The 24,988-nt window shown below is 35.0% G+C and overlaps 1 protein-coding gene across 2 annotated transcripts; it reads left to right on the top strand.

Moving 5' to 3' along the window:
• Positions 1–312: 312 nt before the first annotated feature.
• LOC107847803 (E3 ubiquitin-protein ligase RNF170) lies at positions 313–24,560 on the top strand. Of its 2 annotated transcripts, none has more exons than XM_047411974.1 (5): positions 313–393; positions 21,667–21,866; positions 23,014–23,115; positions 24,095–24,146; positions 24,218–24,560. In XM_047411974.1, exons 1-5 carry the CDS (start codon positions 345–347, stop codon positions 24,328–24,330), a joined length of 516 nt encoding a protein of 171 aa, XP_047267930.1. In that variant the 5' UTR covers positions 313–344; the 3' UTR covers positions 24,331–24,560. The 2 variants fall into 2 exon arrangements, with proteins under 2 accessions (XP_047267930.1, XP_016547787.1); XM_016692301.2 differs by having other exon boundaries at positions 341–848.
• Positions 24,561–24,988: the final 428 nt, after the last annotated feature.

The following is a 24,988-nucleotide window of genomic DNA, read 5'->3' as shown; positions in this document are numbered from 1 at the left end:
CTTAGAAGAGATGAAGTTTGTGGCTTTTTTGATGATGAGAGAAAAATAAAAATAAATTAAAAAATCAGAATATAACTTCTCACTCTCTTAAAGAAAGTATATTCTTTTCTCTCTACCACGTCAGCATATAAAAGTGTATATTCTGCATTAAAATAGTAGGGATGGAAGGGGGTAATAGAATTTCCTCAAAATTAATGCATGTTACAACAAGTTTTGTCAAAATTTGAATATATTTCAAAATTTTTTTTAATAAAAAACTCAGAAAAAAAAAATAAAAAATAACAAGAAAATAAGGCATAGAAAAAAATACATAACAAAAATGACAAAGAAAAGCAACAAAGAAGATGAAGAAGGGGAGAAGGAAAAAAAAAAGAATAGATGAAGAAACGAAAGGTAAAATAAATTTTAATATTGTAATATTTGTTCCCAATATTTTACAAATTATAATTAAGTTCTAAATTTACTTAATTGATTTTTAATTATGTGTCCCTTTTAATTGTTTCAACTCTGAAGTGGTTCTTCAACCTCATTTTCGCTGCTTTGAGCTTAAAACCAAAGGGAGCAAATTGTATTTTCTAAAACATGAGGGGAAAATTCGAATTAAAGTTTCTCTTCGGACTTGAACAAATCCTCACTTGTTAAGAAAAAAGAAAGCCCAGTTAGGATCCATTGAAATTGTTTTATGCTTATTCAACAAAATTACTTATAAAGAAAGAGGAAGGGCAAAGGCAGTGATTGTATGTATATAAAAGAAGAAATGGACGGACCACCAGAGAATGATGTTTGTTCTATATGCCATGGCAGTTTCCATATTCCTTGTCAAGCTAATTGTTCCCATTGGTTTTGTGGTCAGTTTTTATTTTTCTTAAAATCTCTTTTACTATTAATTAATTCTTTTTATTGGGTTGCTATTCTGTAGCTGAAATTAGAGTTGAAGAATTTCTTTTCTTGACAGAGCAATCGAGAGTGACATTGTTGTATTGTGTCATGGAAAGATTGCATGTTGTTGTCGTGGGTTTTGATTGACAAATTCATTTTCAATCTTTTTCTTGATTGACAATGGAATTGGTGAGAAAGCCTGCTTGCTTATATTGGGAAATTAAGCTGTTTGGTTATGCAAAATTCAGATTGTTGTATTGGGTTTTGATTGAGAAAGCATTTTCTATCTGTGTGTCTATTTTGATATTTTAATGCGTGGTACATATGAAAAACAATCTTGGGCATCTCAACTCATAAATGGATATAAACGAATGTTATACCTAGTATCAAGTTATGTCACGACCCAAAAACCAAGGGTCGTGGTGGCGCTTGTCGCGGAAAGCCTCGACAAGTAAGCCTATCACCCAAACTAATATAAAATGAGAAAAACAATACCAAAACCTAGGCAAGACTCCTAGAATGGAGCCGAGCCATATATGAATATAGTAAGAGCGGAAATATGATCAAGATACCAACCCAATCTCAAAACTTGGTGTCACAGTGTAAGAACTAACTAGTATAACTCGAGGTCAAAAATACATAAGATATCTAAACAGGAGCAACTCTCTGTCTCTGAATACAAGTTAGACATAGTCTAAATAAGGAAGGTAGAAGTCAACTCTGGATGCATAGATCAATCTCTACCTCGATTGGGCTCCAAGTATCGCCCGAATCAACTATTCGTCGTACCCGAATCTGCACTGAAAGGGCGTAGTAGAGATGAGTGCGGTCCACTTGTTCTTCAATTACTTAGTCATAGGCCGACTAAGTAAAGTAGAAAATAAAGCATATAAACACAAATTATGGGCACATCACCTATAATCAGAAAAATGTCTCAAACTGTAACCCACACCGTCTCCACTAACAATTCTAATATATACACATATAACAATTACATGTAGAGGAAATAGGGACACACATACACGTACATCAATTACAAATATCGAAAGATAGAACAAACGAATAGATATCAAGTCAAAGACAGAAATACAATCACATTATAAGCACAATATATATAAGGTGCAATGAAGATAATGATGTGATGCACGAGGTTGTCGCACAACCTTCGTATACACCTATGGAGCTAAAGTTTCCCAACGTAGGACCATGGAGGGTTCGTCAACTCGTATACAATCAATATCCAATACCATTATCCATATCTCTTCTCCAGCACATACATCGGTAGAGGGTTCTTAAAGATGTCACATTTTTTGTCAGAAAAGCCAGTTCAGTATTTTCACGGTGGTACCAATGTTTCATGAATGAATATGATATGAGGATGTAATGTTCACAACCAACCAAAATAAGAATATCAAATATCAAACCAATATACCAACCAAGTGAGCCAAAAATCCACTCAAATCCACTAACCATCCATGATCCAATATAATTCAGAGACCATCAAGTGAAATGTACAAGAAAAATGTCATTGATACCACACAAATACTGAAATTTAGGCTTTTCTCACTAAAAAGAGTACAACCAAACATAATTAATTATCTATCCATACCAGGCCAACAACATTATCTAAGACCTAACACAATCACACATAACAAATAATATCTCAATAACCACCAAATATCAACCATATAGGCCCACACACAGACACATAAATCATGTTAATGCATTTTCCATGATACAACCCCATACCCATAGCATGCTTTTACATTATTATTAACTACCTAACCCAGTCTGAAGAAAGTTAAACTATAACCTACCTTGAATGCTGAAAATTGATCCAAAAAGCCTTTGACACAGAGCTTTTCCCACGAACGGACTTAAAACCAACTAAAACATTTAAATATAGAATCTGTGTGTCAAAAGAAAGCCATTGATACGCATATTGACCACTTTAAAATTTGGGTCAAAACGGACCCCCAAACGGGTCTTTCGAAAAAGAGGTGTAAAATCGGAATTTTTGTCCAAAAATATTTTTCCCATGATTAAAGGAATTCATAGAAAACGGGTTGAAATTGGGGTTTAAATAGAAGAAATATATTTTTTTAAGTCTTTTAGGCCAAAATCCCCAAATTCCACTTTTAAATCCATGTTTAAACAAAATTTAAATGATAAAGTTGAGGAAAATAGTTGAAATAGATGTTTTGGACTTACCCAAGCTTGAAATGGAAGAAATTGCTCAAAAGCTCGAAACTCTAAGCTCCAAGTCTCAAAAGTGGTGAAAAAAGGGTATTTAAATATACCAGGTGCCGCTAAAGTGCCCAGATACTGCTAAGCAACACCTATGCCAGGGTGACAGTTCGCTAAAACGGACCTTGGGCCGAGCGCTAAAGCGCCCAAGTTACCGCGTTAGCGGTACTTGCTAGGCGGCCAGGGCCTCTTTAGTGCCGAAGGGCCGCCTAAGCGTCCTCCGCTAAAGCGCCCAAAGGGCCGCCTTAGAGGTCACACCAGTAGCTGAGCTGGGAGAATTTCAAGTCTCTGCGGTCTCCTCGGGATTCATCCGAAATCCCGAGAACGCAAACGGACTATGCTACCCTATCAAATTCGATGCTCTGGGCTCAAAGGCGATATTAGATTTTTGAAAAGACGTTGTTTTTACAGAGTTGACCCCCAAAATCCAATTTCACAACTTTCTAAACCAAGGGTCGAAATGAGATATAAAAGCCATAAAACCAAACCAACCATGTTACCAACTTAAAATTAACGTTCTAGACCTGCTATTGCAATCCGTTTTGCCATCCGACACACAGATCAATAAATGTTGACCGAAGTCAACTATAAGACTTTTCACGCCATCAAAAACGACAATTTCACATATTTCACACCGAAATGCATTAGGAACCGTTCCAAACATCCCTGCACCCCAAAAATACTACAAGACAACCACGAGGAGGGGTAAAATGGTCCAATAATACAGAAATGAATATTTCACAAAAATCACCAAAAATTTAAGTCGTTACAAGTTACGTGTGCCCTGTGCTTAAAGCATATGATGTGTATTCATGAGCCTGTCTTTGTCTTTTTGCTAGTGTACCCATTTTGTACGACTGACCTGTTTTATTAATAAATACTTTCTAGAAAAGACAGAATTTGAAATAAATATTAAGTTTTAAAAAAATGAATGTGAGTATTGTGTTTATCAATGAGCAGCTAACCTAGAGTTGTTGGATGGCTGTAAAGTTAGTCTGATGAATAATTATTGGTTAAGATATGGTGTTGAAACAATGGTTTACTTCACAGCTGCTAAATGGGGCGTCGAGTCTACTCCGTGTAGTCTCCTATTAGTGCTTTTCCTTTTGTGTCATGTTCGCTAAGCAGTTTCATTTGACACATGCATGTCTAACAGAAGTATGGTTTGGCAGATCTTCCAAGATAATTGGATATTTGCTAAGAATTTACATATTCATGTCCGATGCATTAGACTATCCTATTTCCATAAGTCAGCCAAGTAGAATGCTGGCTTGTGGTTTTGAACATAGAGATTTCTTGAGTGGAATACCATTTTAACATAAGCCAGGTACAAATCCATCCATGCTGAGGTCATATAACCGTAAAAGGTGGGTTCCAAATTAATTGATTTCAATGAGTCTGTCCAATGATCTGGATCAAGGATAAAGCAAATTAAGAAGTCTTTTGCCTCAAAAAGGAGGGAAAAGAGACGACTAATTGAAACTACTGAGGCAGCTCATAACAGTTTTCTAAAGAAATTTGCTCTGCAAAAATGGACAGATAGATTGAAGACCAGAATCATGATCGTTTTCTTCCTTTTCAAGTTCATGTACTTGAAAAGGAACTTATCAAAAATTGTTCTTGTACTTGTATGATAAAATTTCACATGTTAACATATCACTTAAATCAGTATGTCTCAAGTCACAGATGCCAATGAATGACAAGTTACCTCAAACCATCTCATTCACCATGTAGAACTTCCTTTCATGTCAGCCGAACTAGTACCTTTAGATGCACAATGAATACCCCCTAAGCCGATGGCTTGCCTGGCCACATTTGAAGCATTTGTCCCTTTCTTCATCGCAATAACCTCGATGAGAACGACCACAAAACCGATAAGGAAGCCATGAAGAAACTGATTGACCTTCGCTTGCTTGAGATTAAACACCCTGTGCCCGGAAATTGTTACCACCTTGATGACGCATGTCGCCCGACTTGTAAGGAGCGTTAGCAAAAGAGTAGGAACCAGAACTCCCCCACTTCTTTTCTGCCATCTGCCACCATCCCGACTACCCTGAGACTGAGCACCTCCCTGGTTAGAAAATCTGCTCCTTTTGCCCTGTCTATCCCCAAACTCCATCTGCTTCCTCTTTTCATCCTCCACTTGCTGCATATGAACAGTCAATCTAGAGATGTCCATATCTTTAATCAGCAAGGCAGTCTTGCTCTCCAAAATCAGATCCCGATTCAACCCAGAAGCGAACTTCCTCATTCTTTCCCGAATGTCAGCAACTAAATCAGGAGCATCCCTTAACAATTTGTGGAACTTCAGGGCATATTCCTTGACAGACATCCTCCCTTCCTTGAGGTTCACAAACTATTCCATCTTTGCTTCCCGCAACTCTTGGCGAAAGAAACGATCCATGAAGGCCTTAGAGAAAGTATTCTACGAGACCGATTCTTCCACATTACCTCTATCCCTGTCCCACTCTTCATATCACTGATATGCAACATCTTTGAGTTGATAAACTACAAAGTTTACCCTCTCCACATTGGTAGCCTGAATCACCCGAAATATTTTTTCCATTTCATCCAAGAAGCCCTGTGGATCCTCCTCCATCTTCACTCCAAAAAAAAGTGGGAGGACCCATCCCATCTTCATAAATTGGCTAACCCTTGTGGTGTCAACAGGCAAAGCATACATCCCACCCTGCTCAACCTGAGCAGCGACCATCTGAGCAATAACATGAATAGACTAACGGAAATCCACATTAGTCACCTCGCCTTGAGGAGGACTAGTAGCAACCGGTGGAACTCCAGAGCTATCAGGATAGGATTGTGAGATCAAAGATGAACCTCAAAAGTAGGATGCACCCGTTCAGCATTACCCTCAGATGGGATAGAAGAATTTCCTTGTGTTTCAGATCTACGAAGCATGATCTAAAAGACGAACAAACAAGGATTAGAGAAGATTCCAGGACTGAGACTCTAAGCTTTAGAATAGAATACCAAGAAAGTGAGACATTCCTAAATGCCTTGTAGCCTCTCCTTTATGAGTGTGGCACCTACACACCCTTAAAATAGACTATTCGACACAACTTTGTGGACTCACAATTGACCATGAACCTAGGCTCTGATACCAACTTGACGCAACCCGACTGGGGGCCTTGTCGTAATAGGCATCCCAAGTCCGACCGGGACCGAAGACCGCCCCCGTCACCCAACCCAACCTCCAGCCTTCTGCCCTGAGTTGGCTGAATTTCGAGCAAGGAGCAAGATAGTACAAAAACTCGCGTGAAGACTCTGGGATAAGATCACAACTGTGACCGACCCAATTTAGTCCAACCATCCCATACCAACAATCCAACCATACCAAACCGATACCGAAACAAGGGCCATAAACTAGGCCATAACCATAGATGTTCCAAAACATAATATAATTAATTTCAAAATAAAATACAATGGAACAACCAACAATATCGTCCAAAGATGTCAGCCCTCCAGCTTATTCAAATGCCAAGGCTGACACCAATATCGATCTCGTCCATTCCAACCTATAGCAGTGCCACAAAGCCTCTAACCAAAAAGAGTAATAAAATCCGATTGGGAGATGGCCCCAAACCATGGTCAAAACCAATATCCAAAATAAAATCAAAGTGTCTAGAAATATCCATAACATAAAATGAAGTCTTTCGAAAGGATGGAAACTCACCACTTCAGTCCAAATGTTGTCCTTGAGCCATTCACTATGTAGGAGTAGTAGAATGACCAGTTCCTGCATAGCGTGGGTATACAACCGCCAGTAGACGGGTTAGCGGGTGAATGCTAACATGATCTCAGGATAAAGATAAAATAATGCCATTTATAAAACCATCCATATGCACACAACCATATATAAATGCATAAATATATATATATATATATATATATATATACATATATATACATATATATGTACCAATAAATTGGAGCTGTTCGTAAACAGGGTGTGCATGCAGAATTTTTATTCACTTAATCAGTAAAATAACCATCATCATACCAATAGTATGGATCATCATCACTATCCACATACGAATAGTCATGGATAGACCATTGTTCTTGAACAAGATAATAAATAAATTTTTCAAGAATTTTTTCTTGTAAATCTTTGTTTAATTTATTACCATTAAAATAGTAATTAATGTTTTTTCATTAAAGAAAATAGTATAAAAACCCATTAGACAGTATAAAGAATGTATTTCTTTATTGAAATTTTGAGTGTATTGTACTTTCTAAATATTCTTTTCCTTTCAGAATTGTCTCTCTCGAGGGCTTTGAATAACAAAAAATTTAACTTGTTGATTTTTGATTTGCTAATTTTGGAGTTATTTGAAATATTTTCCCAACGTTTGATCATTTGAGAAAAGTTTCTCAGATTATAACTCCAATTTGTTATAGCTTCATCAAACCTTTTGATAATTATTTTGGCTTCCCAAAATTCTTTTCTAAGATTTATTAATTTTGGTTGTATAATTTTCATAATGATAAATATAAACAATTCATGATTTTTGATTCCCTATAGGTACTTCGTAACATAGATTATGTATGCATGTATAAAGTAGATATGAAAATAAATTTTTCCTATGCTAATATGTTCATGAAATGATAGAGTTTATGTATATACCTTTCGACTCTCTTTAAATTAGTTGTATTAACACTGCAGTGTTTCTCCTTCCGGCTATGAAGAACTGTTTAGCCTATTGCGACTCACTGTCTCAGGCCACTGTGCCGTTCTTTCTCCGTCAAGGCTGAAGATCCCAACCTTCATTTGTCACCAACATAAAAATTGACAAATTTATATAAAACAAACTTTTGTTTCATGAAAATATTCCAACATAAGAAAAATCTTTAATAAGATCTTTCTTTATACCTATACACAAACTATAATTACTTTTTCCTGATGAGAGAAGTGCTTTTACTTACTTATATAGAAGATACCTAGCATTTTCTAAGAAAAAAGTATTCAGTGAAATGTAGTCTGTCCTCTATGAGTTTTCTATCTCTCATTTTATAGGTACAAGGAGGGGTAGAATTACAATATTTATTTTACTTAAGATCATCCTTCAAAAATCTTTTATTTATCTTTTGGTCCCTTATCATCTTGGCAGGATAAGATAAGAGAAAAGATTCTTCTTTTCGTTAATTGGCTGCTTTTTGGACCGTGGGGTCCATTCCTCTTTATCTTTTTGTCTGGTACCGACAATTATGTTGACGTAATTGCTTTTGCTTTACCTCTTTTCTTTCATTGCTGGCTTTATCTTTACAGTTGTGGATTACATTTTTTCGAACATTGATGATCTTTCGCCATCATTCTTCTTGAGATGTCCATGTTCTAAGAATTTGCATGCCACATTCCATGTTGCTGGAGTGACTGAAAATTGATGTGTTTCGAATTCAGCAATGTTATCCCTTAGGACTATTGATCTTGATTTTCCTTTGGTCATAAGGATCTAGTGTGTATCTCTATTTAGTACCTTATAATTTTCTTCATACTTATTTTTAAGGATGTGATAGACGGCCTTCATCCCTAAAGCTCTCCTGGTTTGGATTCATTTTTTTATTGAAATATGGAATCTTCTTATCAACTCCTATGGTGCCGATATTAAAGTCTATTAATTTTTCCACCGTTATGTAGTTAAAAGTGGGAAAATATAATTGATTATATTGAGATTCCATAGCTATGCTGTAGAATCTGCAATAGACTGCTTCCTCTTCGGTGTAATTTCTTATCGAATTAGTTAGATGTATTGGTAGTCCTTCCAGTTCAGATAAATCTCGTTTTGAATTTACACGGTCGAAATAACCGAATTCAAATAATTTAGCTGTGAAATCAGCCGATCCTCCTGGAAATATAGAAATCCTTGGATATAAGCTCTTTGTTTCGATAACTCCAAAAGTTTCTCCACAGGTTTCTGGGAGATTGTATATACTTTTTGTGAAAGTCATGTATTCTTCTTTCTTCGGATGAATTTTTTCTTCCTGAGAAGAAATAAACTGTTTTCCTGAGGAAAAGTTAGTCCTTTTTTCTGATTTCTCAGAGATTGTTTCAGTTTTTACTGATGTTACTACTTTAGAGAATTTTCTCTGTATTTGTGCTCGACTTTAGCTTTGTCCATTAACTCGGCCATCGGCATATCCGTGCTTATCGATGAGATGTTTTTGGCACTAGGTGCTAGTGGGATATCTCCTACCAATTTGTTAGCTCGGCTTTTGGCTTTGTCTGAGGACTCGGCCATCGGCATATCCAGGTGCTTACCATCGAGATGTTTTTGGCACTAGGTGCTAGTGGGACATCTCCTGCCACTTTGTTAGGGATGACTTGTCGTTCCTTTGGTCTGGTTTCCAGATGCTCGCATAGGAGTTGGAATTCTGCCATGTTCTCAGCTTGATCAGTGTTAAATCGACTTAATTTAAATTGTAATTTCTTTGCCTTTTCAGACAAAGTTACTGGTTCATCTCGAATTTCGAATAGCTTGTTGTTTTTTCATTTATGGCATCATCGATGTTATTCATCTTCTGCCATATTCGGTTGACCAGTACTTGAGTTCTATCGTCCATATTGTACGTTTCTTGAAAGAAGGTGCTGTGTGATAAGAAGGTGCCGCCCAAGCTTAAAGGCAAATTCTACAGGGCGGTAGTCCGTCCGGCCATGTTGTATGGAGCGGAGTGTTGACCAGTTAAGAACTCGCACATCCAAAAGATGAGGGTGGCAGAAATGCGGATGTTGCGCTGGATGTGTGGGCTGACTAGAGGGGATAGAGTTCGGAATGAGACCATCCGGGAGAAGGTTGGTGTGACTCCAGTGGAGTGCAAGATGCGGGAAGCCCGATTGAGGTGGTTCGGACACGTGAAGAGGAGGGGCATGGATGCCCCGGTCCGTAGATGTGAGAGGCTAGCGTTGGATGGTTTTAGGCGGGGTAGGGGTAGGCCGAAGAGGTACTGGGGTGAGGTGATTAGGCGGGACATGGAGCAGTTACAGCTCACCGAGGACATGACCCTAGATAGGAAGGTCTGGAGGACGCGAATTAGGGCAGAGGACTAGGGCCAGTTTGAGTCGCTAGTGTAGGGAATTACTTGGTGGGGTTTTTTTTCTTGTTAGGAGTCCGTGTTCCATGTTTTATTATAAATCTGTGTGCTTTCCTCTGTTTTATATTACTTATGGGTGTCGTATTTATGTTATGTAATCTTGTGCTGTGCTTTACTATGTGTTTGTGTGGTATCTCGTGTCTTGAGCCGGGGGTCTATCGGAAACAGCCTTTCTACTTCTTCAGAGGTAGAGGTATGGACTGCGTACATCTTACCCCCCAGACCCCACTAGGTGGGAATACACTGGGTTTGTTGTTGTTGTTGTTGCTTGAAAGAAAATCTGCAAAAACATTGTCAGATCCTTTAATATTTTCGATTTTAAAAGTATAAAATGACAATAATACCTGACATCTGTGTAACCTTTTGTATTGTGGCTCTGAAAGTAGTTTATTGAATATCAATCCTGATATTTGTGTATTGTCTGTTTTGACGACAAATGGTTTTGGTAATAAAAACGTAGAAAACTTTCGTATTCCCTTTATTACCGCTAATAATTCCTTTTCATTTGTGGAATAGTTAACATTAGCTTCGTTAAGTGTTCCACTAGTATATCTACAGATTTCATTGAAATCTGTTAGTAATAATGCTCCCCAATGATAAGTCGGAAACATCAGTTTGTAAGACCAAATTATCTTCTGGTTCTGGTAATCTAAGCTTTGGTAGCTTAGCACATTCTTCCTTTAATTTTTGAACACAAAAGGTATGTTCATTAGTCCATTCAAGTCAATTTGACTTACGAATGAGTTTTTGCAAAAGACTTCTCTTTTTTGCAAGATCCGGAATAAATTCTCCTACATAATTCGAACATCCAAAAAACTTTTGTATTTCTTGTTTTGTTAGTTAATCAAGAAATTCTGTTATTTTCTTTGAAATATGAGATTGTAATTCTATTCCATTCTTTGAAATTATCATTCTTAAGAATTCTATTTCATTTTTACTTATTTTTGCTTTCTTTTGACTTAAAACAATTTCATTTTTAACAAAAATATTTGAAAATTCCTTCAAATGTGTTAGATATTCTTGATAGCTTTCTGAACAGACCAAAATATCATCTATATAGACGATTAGGAAGACATAAGCTTGACTTATTAACAAAGCCTATGATCGACCAAATTTTAGGAAAAATTCCAGAATGGAATAGAAAAAAGATGAATTATGTTCATCTTGGAGGAATCCAAATAATGGTTAAATCCACTTTCAAAGAAGGAATAGATTGGCCAATAGTAATTAACCTTTCAGATGAAAGATTTATTAATACTAGAGAAGGTAATTTAGGTATTGTTGAAGGAAACTTGGCTTATACGAAATTATTATTCACCTTTTATCACAGGTATTGTATATCATTAAAAGATGTAAATTTTAACGAAGCTCCAAGTTGGCACTTTCAAGTAAAAAGAAAGGATTTATTTAAACCAGGTAATCATATTATGAGCATATATTATCAAGCTCTGTATACGGTTACCAATTCAAACTATGGAAATGTTTAAAAAAATAAAAGCCTAGTCGAAATTGACCAAGAATGCACAGGAATAGCCAGAATAGTTGAAGCAGAAATTCAACAACCAAATATTCCTACAGATATGAAATTCATGTGGGAAAAGCTATAGAAATAGGGCGCTCCACAACTTCAAATACAAGACTCTATAGAATATGGGAGAAACTCCATACGAAAAAGGTAATTCCATGAGATTTGATAGCGAAAGCTCTAATAATGTTACAGAAGTTTCAGGAAGATTCTTTAACAGAATCGATTGGAACAAGCAAACAATCCTAATATAGTTAGGATCATCAGCAAATCATGTCAAGGAAAATATCCTAGATGGATTAGTAAGCTTTAAAGGTGAACCTTATATTTACAAAACATTTGAAGGAAATAGTTACGAATGTTTAAAACTGGTAGAATTACCATTACAACTTGGAACAATTAGAATGAGAGTTCCTTGCTATATTAGTAGTCATGAAAATGATTACAATATAATTTTAGGAGGAACATTTCTCAATAGCTTGGATCAATACAATATCCAAAAAGAAGGAATCCAAATAACCTTAGGAAATGAAACTTGTTTTCTTCCTAAAATCTAATGCCTAAAGAAACCTCTTTTAGAGTATCAGTATTCGTAGAATTTACAGCCTACGAAACAAAACTGACTTCTTGTAGTCAGATAGATAATGGGGCTGAAGCCAGTTTAGCAAAATCCTTTCTAATAAAAAATTGGGATATTAATAATACTAATACCTTTGTTATTGGTATTACAGGTGATAAAGAAAAACTAACACATGAAAAAAAAATGTAGAAATAATTTTGGGATCTAAAATTGTTTCTATAATACATGTTTTTGCATACGACAAGCTTGAAACTGATTTGTTATTAGGAAATGATTTTATACAACAGTTTCAAAACTGTCATCAAACAATATACATGGTCAGTTTTAAAACCCCATGTAATCAATTTATAAAAATTCTAAGGAAACACAACTCATATATTTTGATAAAAGAAAAGGAAATCTTTAAAAAGAAATTTTTAGATAACTCTAAAAACTATTCTTGTAAATGTCTCAACCTAGAAAAAATAAAACAAGATTTACAATTTTCTTATGGAGAAAATCCATTAGAAAAATGAAATAATAACCATGAAAAAGTAGTTTTACTCTTAAAGATCCTGGTATCACCATAAGAGTTAAACCAATGCTTTATAATGAAGAAGATAAAACTGAATTTAAAATTCAGATACAAGAACTCCTTAATCTTAAATTAATAAGAGCAAGTAGGAGTTCATATAGTAGTCTTGCATTTATGGTAAGGAACCACGCAGAACAAAAAAGAGGAAAAACTCGAATGGTCATAAGCTATAAAGAGCTAAATAAAAATTGTGTTTTTGATGGATATTTTATTCCAAATAAAAATAATTTAATTAACCTTGCTAAAGGAAAAAACTACTTTTCAAAATTTGATTGCAAAAGCGGATTTTGGCAAATTAAACTATCAGAGGAATCAGTCCCTCTAACAGTGTTCAGTACTCCTAATGGGCATTATGAATGGTTAGTAATGCCTTTTGGATTAAAGAATGCACCATAAATTTTTCAAAGAAAAATGGATAGAATATTTTCTGAAAAGAATTTCCTAATCATCTATATAGATGATATTTTGGTCTGTTCAGAAAGCTATCAAGAATATCTAACACATTTGAAGGAATTTTCAAATATTTTTGTTAAAAATAAAATTGTTTTAAGTCAAAAGAAAGCAGAAATAAACAAAAATAAAATAAAATTCTTAGGAATGATAATTTCAAAGAATAGAATAGAATTACAATCTCATATTTCAAAGAAAATAACAGAATTTCCTGATAAACTAACAACAAAACAAGAAATACAAAAGTTTCTTGGATGTTTGAATTATGCGGGAGAATTTATTTCGAATCTTGCAAAAAAGAGAAGTCTTTTGCTAAAACTCATTCGAAAGTCAAATTGACTTAGATGGACTAATGAACATACCCTTTGTGTTCAAAAATTAAAGGAAGAATGTGCTAAGTTACCAAAGCTTAGATTACTAGAACCAGAAGATAATTTGGTCTTACAAATTGATGCTTTCGACTATCATTGGGGAGCATTATTACAAACAGATTTAAATGAAATCTGTATATATACTAGTGAAATATTTAACGAAGCTAAATTAAACTATTCCACAAATGAAAAGGAATTATTAGCGGTAATAAGGGAATACGAAAGTTTTCTACGTTTTTATTACCAAAACCATTTGTCGTCAAAACAGACAATACACAAATATCATGACTGATATTCAATAAACTACCTTCAGAGCCACAATATAGAAGGTTACATAGATGGTAGGTATTATTGTCATTTTATACTTTCAAAATCGAAAATATTAAAGGATCTGATAATGTTTTTCCAGATTTTCTTTCAACAAACGTCCAATAGGGACGATAGAACTCAAGTACTGGTCAGCCGAATATGGCAGAAGATGAATAAAATTGATGATACCATAAATGAAAAAAACAACATGCTATTTGAAATTCAAGACGAACTAGTAACTTTGTCTGAAAAGGCAAGGAAATTACAATTTGAATTAAGTCGGCTTAACACTGATCAAGCTGAGAACATGGCAGAATTCCAACTCCTATGCGAGCATCTGTAAACCAGACCAAAAGGACGACAAGTCATCCCTAACAAAGTGGCAGGAGATGTCCCACTAGCACCTAGTGCCAAAAACATCTCGATGGTAAGCAGCCCGGATATGCCGATGGCCGAGTCCTTAGACAAAGCCAAAAGCCGAGCTAACAAAGTGGTAGGAGATGTTCCACTAGCACCTAGTGCCAAAAACATTTCATTGGTAAGCACGGATATGCCGATGGCCGAGTCTATGGACAAAGCTAAAAGCCGAGCACAAACACAAAAAATTCTCTGAAGTAGTAACATCAGTAAAAACTGAAACAATCTCTGAGAAATCAGAAAAAAGACTAACTTTTCCTCAGGAAAACAATTTATTTCTTTTCAGGTAGGAAAAATTCATCATCAGAAGGAAGAAGAATACATGACTTTCACAAAAAGCATATACAATCTCCTAGAAACTTCTGGAGTTATCGAAATAAAGAGCTTATATCCAAGGATTTCTATATTTCCAGGAGGATCGGCTGATTTCACAGCCAAATTATTTGAATTCGGTTATTTAGATCGTGTTTATTCAAAATGAGATTTATCTGAACTGGAAGGACTACGAATACATCTGACTAGTTCAATAAGAAATTACGCCGAAGAGGAAGCAGTCTATTGCAGAGTCTACAACATAGCTATGGAATCTCAAGATGATCAATTATATTTTCTCACTTTTAACTACATAACGGTGGAAAAATTAAGAGAATTTAATATCAGCGCCACAGGAGTTGATAAAAAGATTCCATATTTCAGCAAAAAATGAATCCAAACCAGGAGAGCTTTAGGGATGAAAGCCGTATATCACATCCTTAAAAATAAGTATGAAGAAAATTACAAGGTACTAAATAGAGATACACACTGGATCCTTATGACCAAAGGAAAATCAAGATCAGTAGTTCTAAGGGATAAAATTGCTGAATTCGAAACACATCAATTTCCAGCCACTCTAGCAACATTGAATATGGCATGCAAATTCTTGGAACATGGACATCTTTAGAAGAATGATAGCGAAAGCTCATCAATGTTTGAAGAAATGTAATCCACAACTATAAAGATAAAGCCAGCAATGAAAGAAAAGACGTAAAACAATTGCGTCAACATAATTGTCGGTACCAGACGACAAAAAGATGAAGAGAAATGGACCCCATGGTAAAAAAGCAGCTAATCAACGGAAAGAAGAATCTTATCTCTTATCTTATCCTACTAAGATGATGAGGGACCAAAAGATAAATAAAAGATTTCTGAAGGATGATCCTAAGAAAAATAAATATTGTAATTCTACCCCTCCTCGTACCTATAAAAGGAGAGAGAAAACTCATAGAAGACAGACTACATTTCACTGAATATTTTTTTCTTAGAAAATGCTAGGTATCTTCTATATGAGTAAGTAAAGCACTTCTCCCGTCAGGGAAAAGTAATTATAGTTTGTGTGTAGGTATAAAGAAAGATCTTATTAAAGATTTTTCTTATGTTGGAATATTTTCATGAAACAAAAGTTGGTTTTATATAACTTTGTCAATTTTTATGTTGGTGATAAATGAAGGTTGGGATCTTCAGCCTCGACGGAAGAAGAACGGCACAGTAGCCTGAGACAGTGAGTCGCAATAGGTAAATAGTTCTTCATATCCGGAAAGAGAAACACTGCAGTGTTAATACAACCAATTTAAAGATAGTCGAAAGGTATATACATAAACTCTATTATTTCATGAACATATTAGCATTGGAAAACTTTGTTTTCATATCTACTTTATAAATGCATACATAATATATGTTACGAAGTACCTAAAGGGAATAAAAAATCATGAATTGTTTATATTTATCATTATAAAAATTATACAACCAAAATTAATAAATCTTAGAAAAGAATTTTGGGAAGCCAAAATAATTATCAAAAGGTTTGAGGAAGCTATAACAAATTGGAGTTATAATCTGAGAAAGTTTCTCAAACGTTGGAAAAATATTTCAAATAACTCCAAAATTAGCAAATCAAAAATCAACAAGTTAAATATTTTGTTATTCAAAGCCCTCGAGAGAGACAATTCTGAAAGGAAAAGACAATTTAGAGAGTACAATAGACTCAAAATTTCACTAAAGAAATACATTCTTTATACTGCCTAATGGTTATTATACTATTTTCTTAAATGAAAAAACATTAATTACTATTTTAAAGGTAACAAAATTAAATAAAGATTTACAAGAAAAAATTCTTGAAAAAATTATCGATTATCTTGTTCAGGAACAATAGTCTATCCATGACTATTCGTATGTGGATAGAGATGATGATCTATACTATTGGTATGATGATGATTATTTCACTGATTAAGTGAATAAATATTCAGCATCCACACCCTGTTTGCGAACAGCTCCATTTTATTGGTTATATATATACTAGTTACTAATGCACAGGCCTTTATTTTAATTATTGTGATTTATAGTATTTTATAATATATTTTTTTAAAAAATATATAACAAATTATTTTCTTAGATATTTTAAATTGTTTACTATTGTAATTTATAATATTTTTTATGTAATTTTCAAATGCTTAGATGACCATAATAATTAATTATGAGTGATATAATAAAGTTATAATTGAAGCAGCGTAGCAGACATGTCTTAATGACTCACAACTAATTAGTAGTGATATAGCAAAGTTATTGTAAAAAATACTTGTGCAAAATTTTAAATGGTCATAATAATTAATTAGGAGTGACATAGTAAAATCACGATTGAAACAACGAAACAAACATGTCTAATTAGAAGCGATATAACAAAATTACTATACAAAAATACTTGGTGAAGTAGCTGAAGTAGACGTGTCATAAATATCTATTTTACTTTTTTATTAAATATTATTAATTTTCTAATACATAAATAAATTTATAATAATTAATTAGAGATTTTATAATAAAATTACAAAGAAAGCAACTCACGAAACAAATAGGAGAAACAAGCAGAAGAAGCAGACATGTTGACGGAGACGTGCCTGCTTCTCCTACCCCATTCCCTTTTATTAGATTATATATATATATATATAACCATGCCGGGAAAGGGATCGGGTTTAGCATGCCTTTAAAACCTTTACCTGGCTGTGTAGCTTTGCCGTCCTAAACCATCCACGGGCTATATAGGTTCAGCTTCGCCTGCTGATTGCGTGAAGCCGCACGACCAGGGAAGAAAACCTGGGATGACTAGTACATCCCCCAAAATATAGTGTGACATCATGCACACGGTCACCAAGACCAACCTCACATCGGCAAATATGAGTTTCCAGTTTTGGTACCCTCAGGACCTCCACCTTCCACGGCTTTGCTATATATTCTGCCATTATTGTCCAATTAAAACCATTACCAACCAACCAATTAATCCATTTACCATTTATTAACCAAGACCATTTAGTGGTGGTATCGTCATACCGACTATACTTGCACGTACTATCCATAGCCAACCTTATATAGGTTTAAGGAGACTTCCAAGTGCCCTTTCATTTACCATATTAAACCACTTGGGGATTCCATGTACCCCACAAGCATAACCATTTAGCCATTTACCTTTCCAAATCATTTAAACCATGCATAATTCCTTTATCAAGTTTTAAAACAAGCAAGAGTTCCATTAGAAATACTCAACGCAATGAAAACATTATTATATGCATTTTGTCAAACACATTGGGGGCATTGTATAACCAAAACTAATTCCAATTACCATTAAGCCATTCCCATGCAATCCAATTATCCACAACGACCATTAATGCACATAGGGCATAATTAAAACTATGAAAAACCATAACCAACCATTTAATATCAACAACAACATAATACCCAGTATATTCCCACCAAGTGGGATCTGAGAAGGGTAAGTGTACGCAGTCCATACCACTTCCTCAAAGTGAGATAGAAAGGTTGTTTCCGATAGACCACCTGCTCAAAATAAAACAATAAAACAACCTAAAGCAAGATAAGATAAGAATAAAATAAAACAATCTAAGATAAGATAAGGAATAGCAATAAAACAAGATACAATGGAAAATAACACCATCAATAATACCTAAAGCAAGATACTTCAAGTATACACTCAAAACAACCAACCTCCTAACTCTGACTAACCTTCTACTCTAATTCGCCTCCTCCACAACTTCCTATCCAGGATCATATCCTCGGTAAGCTGAAGCTGCTCCCTGTCATGTCTAATCACCTCCCTCTAATATTTCTTCGGTCTACCTCTACCTCGTTTGAAACCATCCCTAGCCAACCTCTCACACTCCGCATTGGGGCATCCGTGCTCCCTCGCATCACATGACCGAACCACCTCAACTTAGCTTCCCTTATCTTGGCTTCCACCGAAGCCACACCCATCTTATTTTGAATAACCTCATTTCTAATCCTATCTTTTCTAGTACACCCACACATCCACCGAAGCATTCTCATCTCTACCACCTTCATCTTTTGGATGTGAGACTTCTTGACATCCAAGTTAGGAAATTTTGCCAGTGGCACAGTGTATTTCTTGCCATTGACTAAAATGGGCAATAAAGTAGAAACAGAATTGGATGTTAAAGTTGTAGCACATTTCATGGATTAATGGGGTTGCATCAAAATCTAGATTCTTGGGTTGGGCTATGTCAGTGGAGACTGGGGAGGACATGTGATTAGGGGATACTTCTGGTTTATCCAGTTACAAAAATTTTAAATGCATTAAACTGCCTTATCCTACTTAAAAGATAATAAGCTAAAGTAATGCATGGGGCATGAAAGACAGACTCCTCTTCTCCCAAATAATTGAGACTTGATTGGAGATACAAGTGTCAAAACTTACCAATCTTTGAATTTAGTTTTTAAAAATCATCAGATCTGAGCAAAATTTCTAGATTTTAAATCCAGCCATTACTTGAGAAAATCACGGTGGAAGTAGAATTTCTGGATTTTTTTAATAACAAATGGGTCAAGTTTTCTGGATTGAGTGAATAACTGTTAGTTTTCAACATTTTGAACATTATTTACTATAACCGGCATTCGAAGATGAGCAGGAAAAGACTGATTGGCTATTTTAGCAGGACACTAGATGACTAAAACTACAAATCTTTGTTTTATTTATGTATCTGCATAGAGTATTTGCTGCTTACAAAATATATATTTGAAATGGTTGGTTTTCTTCTCTAATGTGTCTCGTACAAAACAAAAACAACAACAACAAAAAGCCCAGTGTAATCCCACTTCCCACAGGTGGGGTCTGGAGAGGGTAGTGTGTATGCAAACCTTACCCCCTACCTTGAAGGTAGAGAGGTTGTTTCGGATAGATGATTATATAGTTTAACTACCCCTTAAAATACTTCAACCTATAAATGATCATCAAGTTTCTAAATCTTACCCAATTATAGCTTGTAGTTCTTGGCCTAAAATAGTTTGACACTATGTTTGGCTTTTTCGTCCTCCTTTTCCTTTGTTTTTGTTTTGTCAATTGTTATGCTCTGGTTGAAAAGTATGTTTTGTAACCTATATTCACATCTATTGAAGACCTTTGCGGAATTTCTTTTAATCAAGTAGTAAAATATTATTTATGAAAGGCAAAACGCGGATGGGCTTTAGGAATTGCTTAAGTCCAGTAGCCGATCAGAGTTTGTAAAGAATTAGGGTCTGTGAAGTGTGAAGATGGTCTGAGAATTCTGATGTCTCTTTTTATCAATGTTCTCTTTGTAAAAAATAGGAAAGGAATCGGTAATATTTCCTTATGCAGTTTAGGGCTGAGGTTGCATTTGTTTTTATTAAGATTAAGAGGTCTGAATAAGTATAAACATCTGGATGATTCAGATGTTGTCTCAATCTGAATACTGTATTTGACCAAGACTGTTTGTATTTCAACATTTGAATGTGCATAATTTATTTATGAATATAATAAATACGTAGTTCAAATAAAATAATAATTAAATGTTAGAAAAATATCATTTTAATAAATAAAATATTTATGTTCGCTAGTGATAGTGGATATGATTTGAAATGGTGGTGGTGTAATAGTTGGCAGCATGATGATTGTATTTGATAATTTTAACAGTGAGCAATTAAGATTTGTTTATTTTCTTAAAATTCGAATATGCTGAAAAAGTTATTAAATATTAAATTTAAACAATACAACAACAATAACAACATAACGAATATAATCCCACAAACAAAATTTGAGCAATACAAGAATAAAATATTACATCAATAATACATTTGAGAAAATATTAATATAACATAATAAGGATCACTAACTTGGTATAATATAAAATATGTAATATATCTAAACTATAAATAATGTGTCTATTTAAGAATATGAAATGCTGCATTAATGGTTAACCGGAAAAAAAGGATGCTACATTAATGAGATCAAAGAGACCGTTGTCGGTTTGTCAAAGAAAATGTCAACTTCTTGTAAAACACCACAAATCATAATTAAAAAAATGCTAAATGACCTTCAGACTTTCTTTTAGATATATATCTGAGGGATAGATATATAATCAGATTGGTTAAGAGCTATTAAGTGATAGAATTTAAAGAAAAACAAACACACTTAATGGATTATAGTCTTAATGATTCAGATTCAGACTTCCTTTAAATGCAAACAAATGAGACCTTACTCTTGGTGTGTTATTGAATCAATAGGCTGGTCTTTATAAAACTACATTTAGCTTGGAATGGTATTTTCTAGTCTGTGATTAGTGTAAAGAATGGATCTTGGATCTAACTCAACCCCAAAAGTTAGCTCATAAGGGGAAGATTGCTCAAGTCCATATAAAGAGACAAATTTCCCATCTTTTTCTGATGTGGGACTCCTAACATTGCCCCGCACGTGTTGACCTTTTTCACTGGAGCGTGGACAATATAATATGGAGGTCCAACATCGTTGAACAAAAATTTGGGATGGGCCTGGCTCTGATACAATGTAAAGAATGAATCTTGGACCTAACTCAACCCTTAATGCTAGCTCATGACGAGAGGATTGCCCAAGTCCATATAAGAAGACCAATTACCCATCCGTTTTCCGATGTGGACTCTTCACAATAAGGTTATCAGGTAATTAGACTAATGATACTTTGCCTAAAGGACTTTTGTGCAACTAAAATGTTCAAAACAAGCTTAATTAAGTATGCCGAGAATTGAAAGCATCATGCACTAGTGTCGAGTAAAAGTTTTCATTTGGAATGTGCTACCTTATTCATTCTAGCAATGGAGATTGTAGTTACATCACACATTTTGAGCATATGAAATTCTACCTTGGCTCCCTCCTTTCCAGCTAGCTGTATTCTACAAGTTTGGGATCATGGATCCGCCCTTCAAGCATGTAAATGTCCATTATGCCGCCGCCCGATTACCTTGTTGGTTCCTAGTGAGTCTGCATCAAGGTTGCATCAAGATCTTGGAGTTCCGGAGGTTTTACGAAGAGTTGAACAATATAACCGCCATTTTGGCCAACATGCCAATGGCCTTCTCCAGGTATTTCATTTGTTACCCATGTATTTCTTTCCTTTGGCATGATTCACTGCTATACTCTTTATCAGCAACTACTGTTCTATTTAGGATTTTTTCCATTCTCTTTTTGTTCATTTTCATATTTGGCAGGGGATTGCTCTCTTGGGTTTACTGCAATCATGAAACTGTAGCTAAAATTGTTGGTTGATTCTTGAACAACTTGAAGCAGGTACAGGTTGAAAGTTTAGGAGTACTTGGTTGGAAACTGGTTTTCAGTGTGAGTTTCTGTTGGATCCTAAGTTGCACGTACTCTTCACTTTTGATGCCGTATCCGTGCCGGATTCTCCAAAATTACACTATTTTTTGGAGAATTTGACACGCACCTGCTAACATTGTTGAAGGGTACGAGCAACACAGGTTAGATCATTGTACCAGACTACTAGTGTACCCGGCTAATAATTTATTTATGTTCTGGTCTAGCTCTATTTATGCGTGCAACAAATTTGCAGTGCCATGTTCTTAAAGCATAGCCATTTTGTCTTCTTCGGAGAATAATGCTCTGGTCACTGCTGAGCTCAGATTTGCAGTGCTTTGTGCTTAAAGCATAGCCATTTTTATCTCCTTGAAGAATAATGCTCTGGTCACTGCTGAGCTCAGATTTGTAGTACTATATGCTTAAAGCTATGTGCTTATGTATGTGGTCTTGCACGCAAGCTGTCCTGGACACCACGGTTATCGAAAAAAAAATGTATGTGGGCTTGTTACACAAGCAAGGGCAAAAAGATAATGCACTGGTCGCTATTCGCATCCTTACAGTCTGCAGGAACCAGTAGAGGAGATCTAAGGAGTATTAATTTTTTGATTTGGTTGTAGTTAGCTACAGATTTAGGGTCCATTAAGATTCTAATTTACACTCTACAACTTTCCTGAAATATGCGGTATATATATATATATATAAGGAAGAGAGCCATTCTCCATTAAGGGTTTTTTCTTTTTTTCTAGCACTTCTTTTCACTCATAACTTGCCTGAAATATGTGTGTTTATAGCCCATGTAGTTTACCTTTCTCATAAGAATTAACATTTGTTAGTCCTTTTGTACATATTGACACGTAAACTGACCACAAATGTTGAATTCATTTAAAAAATAATATATGATCTTTGTTTTGACAGAGAATGCAAGATCTTCCCTTTCTCCTCCGGAGATTACTGCGAGATATGACAGATCCTCAAAGATCTCTTCCGTTTGTCATCAGGGCACGTGTTTATTTGGCAGTTAAGTACCCAATTATGCACCATCTATTGGATTGCTATTCCAGTTCTCTTCTTTGTTATACACTATACTTCATTACCTTTAGTTTCCTTAACTAGATTGGTAGCTGGTCTATCCATGTAGAGCAGTTCCATTTGATCTCAACTTATTTTCTTACTCAAAACTTTACGAGCTTCTCAGTTAACAGCAAGATGCATAGAATTTTTATTATTTTTGTCATGATCTAAGATATAGCAAGGCCCTGTATATTGTACGTTATCATCTGGAATGTGATGATAGAATTACACTGGGGTTAGAGAGGAGGGTAATCATTTGCTTTCCTTCAAGCATTCTGGCAGAGAGTGGGTTTCGCACATCTCTGCTGTCTGCATGCCACTTCATTACAGAATGATGATGATGTTAGATACTAGTTGGAGACATTGAGGGAGTATATGTGCAACCCATGAGGTATATGTGATTTCAGTTGTCTTTCAAATTAGATTAAGCTGAAATGGTTGTTAATCATAGTAGACAACAAACCTATTCTTGTAAAATGCATGAAATTTCCTAGATGGTGTGTACTACAAATCTTAAGGTGATAGATCTGGTTTACATAAGGTTCTGAAAGCTGGCAGACTACTGATATATCTTGATAATAAAATTCATAAATTGCCACTTTATTAAACACTAGAACAGTTAGTACTGTTTGATGTTTATGTTGACCATTCTTCTTAGGAGTCGACAGTCAATTTGGATCTTATGAAAAATAGAGCCCCTTTCCGTGTATTCTTCCCGGAGTGTTAGACTAAAATGGAACCTTTTATAGTAGTCGGCTTGAATTCAATTATCCTAAGCAACTTGGCACAGTTAAAGCTTCTAATTGGGGGTAAATGTGCATGAATTTATCGAACCCTATGCGGAGGATGGAAGTGTAAACGATCACCTTTTCCCCACACTATTTCATACATAGATTGTCTAAAGTGTTATTTATTTAATTTGCAGGTGTTTTTAAGTGGTATATACGTCCTTAGCCCTGTAGACCTTATCCCAGAAGGTAATGGCTGAATTTTCTCTCTGATAATGATTAATGCCACGTTGTTCAGTTTATGACTGCTCTTTTTGCAGGGTTTTTGGGTATAATAGGTTTGCTAGATGATCTGATTATCATGTTCATCTGTTTCCTGCATGTTGCTGCTCTGTATAGATCAGTTCTTCTCTTTCGCCATGGAGGTTCTTAGATGCTTGCATCATACGACAACTGCGAAAAATGAAGAAGATACAAATTATGCCAATATGAGATTTTCTTGTTTAGTTTATTTTACTCACTCAATCAATACTTAAGGGATGTTTGCTGTAAAATGTGTACTTTCACATGATTTAGCTAGTGTGCTTGTACAATTGCAGACACAACTTGTTATAGAGGTACAGTCGACGACAGTGTCATATTTAGAGCTTTGTGTTTCTAGCATCCATGCAAGCTTCTTCTCTGATACGAGATCTACTACAAACACACAATAATAATAGAAAACTATACTAAGGAAACAAAAGCAACCCGATTTCAAGATAACAAGAACAAAATCATCAAACTAATGCAAGAAAGTAAAAAGGATAGGTAACTTGATATAAGATTATACAAGCTCTAAGAACCACAAGTAATGTTGCCAATTATCCAAAGATCTAATCAAGGCGTATAACTTTAGATCACAAGTGGAATAATTTAGAGTTGCGCCCTTGAGCTTCTCACTAAAATAGGCAATAGGTTTAAGATCTTGCATTAAGACGACACCTATTCCTACTTGCATCACATTCAACTTCAAACATCTTATCAAAGTTGGGTAATTGCAACAAAAGGGTGGAAATAAACATAGCTTTCAAGGTTTCAAAGGCCTTAGCTTG

This window comes from Capsicum annuum, chromosome 4 (assembly GCF_002878395.1).
Source record: "Capsicum annuum cultivar UCD-10X-F1 chromosome 4, UCD10Xv1.1, whole genome shotgun sequence".
NCBI classification, from domain to species: Eukaryota; Viridiplantae; Streptophyta; class Magnoliopsida; order Solanales; family Solanaceae; genus Capsicum; species Capsicum annuum.
The sequence above is the reverse complement of the archived record's forward strand: the minus strand, read 5'-3'. Positions and strand labels throughout refer to the sequence as shown.